The sequence below is a fragment of the Octopus sinensis genome, unplaced genomic scaffold (genome assembly GCF_006345805.1).
Source record: "Octopus sinensis unplaced genomic scaffold, ASM634580v1 Contig18666_ERROPOS577359, whole genome shotgun sequence".
Lineage (NCBI taxonomy): Eukaryota > Metazoa > Mollusca > Cephalopoda > Octopoda > Octopodidae > Octopus > Octopus sinensis.
In genome coordinates, this window is record NW_021835964.1 from 18,820 (window position 1) to 23,090 (window position 4,271).

Below are 4,271 nucleotides of genomic sequence, written 5' to 3' on the forward strand. Positions count from 1 at the left end.
AAATTTTGGGTTTTCTCGCAAGTTGCAAAAGCAAATAGGTTATGCCGGCTCCCCACTTGAGAGCAGCCAATATATAGTTGACCGTGGGAGGAGTACGGTTCTTCTAAAGTAAGCCCTATGACCATCAGCATCTGACCCTGTGATTTGTTAATTGACATGGCAAAACTGAGCCAGAGAGGGAATTGAAGCCTTCTGAATGTAAAAGGAATGTCTTTACTGGAGGGAATGAGAGGTATCCTTGGTATGAAGACGGTATCCACCTTACCACATCCTATAAGTATTGTTGCCACAATAGCATGAGGCATCGCCTTATGGACGACCAGACACATGCCGTTGCAAAGTCTGAGGGGTTACAAATTCCTGAAGAGCATTACAGGGACTTCTTTCTTAAGTTGCAATAAGTGTGGAGGCAATCCGGGAGGCCTAGGGAATTAAGAAATTTTGTTGGGTAATTAACAACTTCGTCCGAATCAGCAATAGAATCAAGGTTTCCAGTCAAGCACAGCATGATACTTCCAACTATGTAGTTTTCTGAAGTCAATACTGCACGTACACACAACCACTCTTGATTTGTGCAGTTCTTCTCAAGTTTAGGAAAAACAGATGTCCATAACTCAACAATTGACTTACTGCATCTGTAAATCCCAGTGAGGTCCACTGCACCATCTCCATCGAGTGGGACTTTTCCACCACCCAACAACAAATTGGCAGCAATAAAACCTGCTGATGTCTCATCACCTTGCAGTTGTGCCTTCATGTTTGTTGAAAGTGTCAGCTTTCTTATATAATGCCAAAGTTGGGAGGCCTTAAGGCATGCAGCAACCTTATCAGCCCGCTTGCCTTTTGGGATTACAGGCAGAGTCTGTCTGAAGTCTCCAGATAACAGAAACATGACACCTCCCATTGGTTCTTGACAGTCCCTGATGTCTCTGAATGACCAGTCTAATGCCTTGAAAGCTGCCTTGTGAGCCATTGTGCATTTGTCCCAAACAATTTGTAGGCAGCAGTTTAACACTAGTGCTTTTCCAAAAGATTAGTTGATATTGCACATGGGTGTCTCAGTGGATGCCACATTCAGAGAAAGACTGAAGGCAGAATGATCCGTCCTGCCACCAGGCAGCAAAGTTGCTGTAATGCCGAAAGAAGCCACAGCCAATGCGATGTTTCCTATTTCATTATTGCCCACAAGGGGCTAAACATAGACAGACAAAGGTAATTAAGTCGATTACATTGACCCACAGGATGAAAAGCAAAATCAACCATGGTGGAATTTGAACTCAGAACGTAACGGCAGACGAAATACTGTTAAGCATTTCACCCGGTGTGCTAACGTTTCTGCCAGCTCGCTGCTTTATTGGCTTGCCACAGCTGTCTTCAGGTCTCCTCCACCTATGCAAAGGATATCCATCAACGCCAGTCTGTTTCCTGTAAAAACTGCCTGGGATATGGTTTTGTACACTTTTTGTTGTGTATGCATGAGGACTTCATACTGAATCCATGTCCGCAAGGAGTATGGACCATGTTTGATGTAACTATAGAGAAGAGGTCATTTTCAATCGATGGCTCAAGTAGTTCCGCAGAAATGAATTTGTCGATGTAGTTTGAACTGATTTTTGTAACCAACCAAATCAAGATATGGGCATACGGGAGCCTTTGTTTCTGCCATTCGACTGTGTACATGTCACACCTGAGAGGCCCAAAAGCCTGTCCTTTCTTTAATAAATCGATTAATTTGGATAATGTGAGGCAAAACACTCTTGCTATGCAATCATGCCTGTGTCTTGGCGCTTGACTGTGGAACGGTTGTTTGTAATCTCCTTCCACATGTAAATGTCATGAAAAGGTTAGGCCACCCATAATGTATGTAAGTCATGGTGTCCTGATTCCTCTCATGCATGTATCAGGTCTCCCTGTGAATGTTGAAGGCAAAATACACACTTGTCCTAAATTGTCTGGGGATACGTCGTTGTTAATTCTATCATGTAGATGAATGTAGCATTCAGATTGAAGTTTTTCTTTTGATTTAATTTAATGAACCATTATCTCTCAGACTCCATTTTAACAGCCATGTCAACAGCAAATTGTTGGAAAAGGTCATGAGATCGGTGTAGATGGATGAATGAATTGTCTTTTACCATAAATCGGAAAGCGTAGAAATCCATGCAAGCGACAGTTTTTCTAAGATGTGCCTCACCATTGCCTGCTGAATGTTGAGGAATGCCGAAATCGTATCCATCCTCACCGTTGACAAATAGAAAAGGATACTGGCGGGCATTGTGGGACCTGTGTGTCTCATTCATATGCTGTAATGTGCTGTTTCGGTGCTTTAGAATATCTCTTTTGTTGTGCTGTTCACTACAAATAACTGCAGCAATCTCATTACAAGTTGGTGTGACGAACCGACCAGCATGTTCTCCAGATGGCCTTTGGTCAGCATGTATGACCACATTAAAGTCTGGGTTGGTGGCTGTTTCCAAAGTGTACTTAAAGCTGCAAGCATAGCTGTTTTTGTCATGAAAAATTTCTTGAAGTTTTATTATAGTAACAATGTTAGTTTTGGATGAAATAAAGTTTTACCTCTCTGCCTGCTCCTGATAGTTTCCAATGAAGTCTAACTTTAGAAATTGAAGATTCTTTTCTACCATAGGCTGAATAGACCCAATCAAGTGGTAGATCTGTTCCTGGACTTTAAAAGTCGGCATGACCCATATTCCGATTTAAGCTATGCTCCAAAGAATTTCATCTGAAAGGTAGAATTGTAGTAGCAGATATTACACAGAAACTTCAATGATTTCTCTGTCATGTCTATCAAAAGGAGTTGCAATGTCTCTGGAGGGTTGTGAACAGGAGGTAGTTTAATTTCACCATTTGAGCAGCACATTCCAACTCTTTCCTCTGGCCACTTTTTGCACAACATATCTGGCAAGTAGAGGTCATTTCCCCAATTTGAATATTTCCATGGCTGGCATAGTTGTAGGAGGGGTCGTAGTTAAAGGCCACTGACCTAACTCCATGGCTGTCCTTGTCTACTGTCTGCTCTCTCTTTTTAAAGGCTTTTTTTCTCTTTCTCCACCTGACAACATGGACTGTTCAATTTTTATTTTTATTTCTTTTAATAGACATCGTTTTTTCTTCTTTTTCCTTTCCTTTTTCTTTTAAAAGACAGGGTATCAATATATTTTTTTTCCATTCATACAATAACAATAAGTAAATTTTAACTATTGAAAGGACAGAGGCAAAAATGTCCAAAAAATCACAGTATGATAAACTGGAAACTTATGACCATAAACACATTAAATAAACCTCATTTAAAGTGAAAAATGTTGAAAAAGCATACATTTCAGAAACATGGGGTAGCTTATGAGAGTACACAAGTAAAAAAACCTACCACTTGTCAAAAGCCAAAAATGAAGTATGATCCTAGGTTGAACTTGACCAAGATAAATAGAAGTGATTTCACTTAATGAACAACACTCAAGGTGTCTGATTGGTTAGATAATACAAATAAGTGTGATGAAATCTGCTGAACACAACTCACTGATGTGTGGTTGGCCAGAGGTCACCATTTCCCACCTAATTAGGGTACAATTAAATGGGGGAGGCAACTGTGTGTAAAAACTAATCAATTATTTGCACAGTTTAGGCATAATTGTGAAATAGCACAATTTACATACAGTAGACATTAAAATTTACACCTGGGTTAAATCACACTTTCTTGGTTAGGAGTATGAAATGATGCCAAAGTTCAAGGAAAAAAATTTAACTCTCCATTCCACACTTAATTGTGGGGCAATTACACATGGGAGACAACCGAGTGCAAAATTAAATTCAACCATCCTAAAGTTAACTAAGTAAATTAAAGTTTAGTCAGTGGGACTTATGAATTCACTACTCCATTTGTAAGACATGAGTAAAAGATGCGTCTACTTTTGTTTAAATTGACTGTTATTTCCAGAAGTTAAAATGCTTTGCTGCAATCATATATGAACTCTAAAAGTGGTCCAAAGGGGCTCACTGCCCTCCCTAGGGGGGCAGAATTCAAGTGATAACGAATTTGCAATGCTTTATCTTATGATTGGCAAGAACCATGATTAACTCCCGAGGTTCTGATGCTGTTTTATTGTGGCACTTTGAACTTTTATGGGTTAACGATTTAGGTTCATTGCTCCCAAGGGGATCGTCTTGCTGAATTGAAATGGAAGTAAATGTGCCTCTCTGTATCTTCATCTGTAGTAAATGAATAACAACTGAGTCGAAATTCATTTTATGAA

General features: G+C 39.8%; 1 protein-coding gene across 1 annotated transcript; it reads right to left on the reverse strand.

Annotated features, from left to right (window-relative positions):
- Nucleotides 1–370: 370 nt before the first annotated feature.
- Nucleotides 371–973, reverse strand: LOC115231505. Its single transcript, XM_029801519.1, has one exon. The coding sequence runs from the start codon at nt 971–973 to the stop codon at nt 371–373; it is 603 nt and encodes a 200-aa protein (XP_029657379.1).
- Nucleotides 974–4,271: the final 3,298 nt, after the last annotated feature.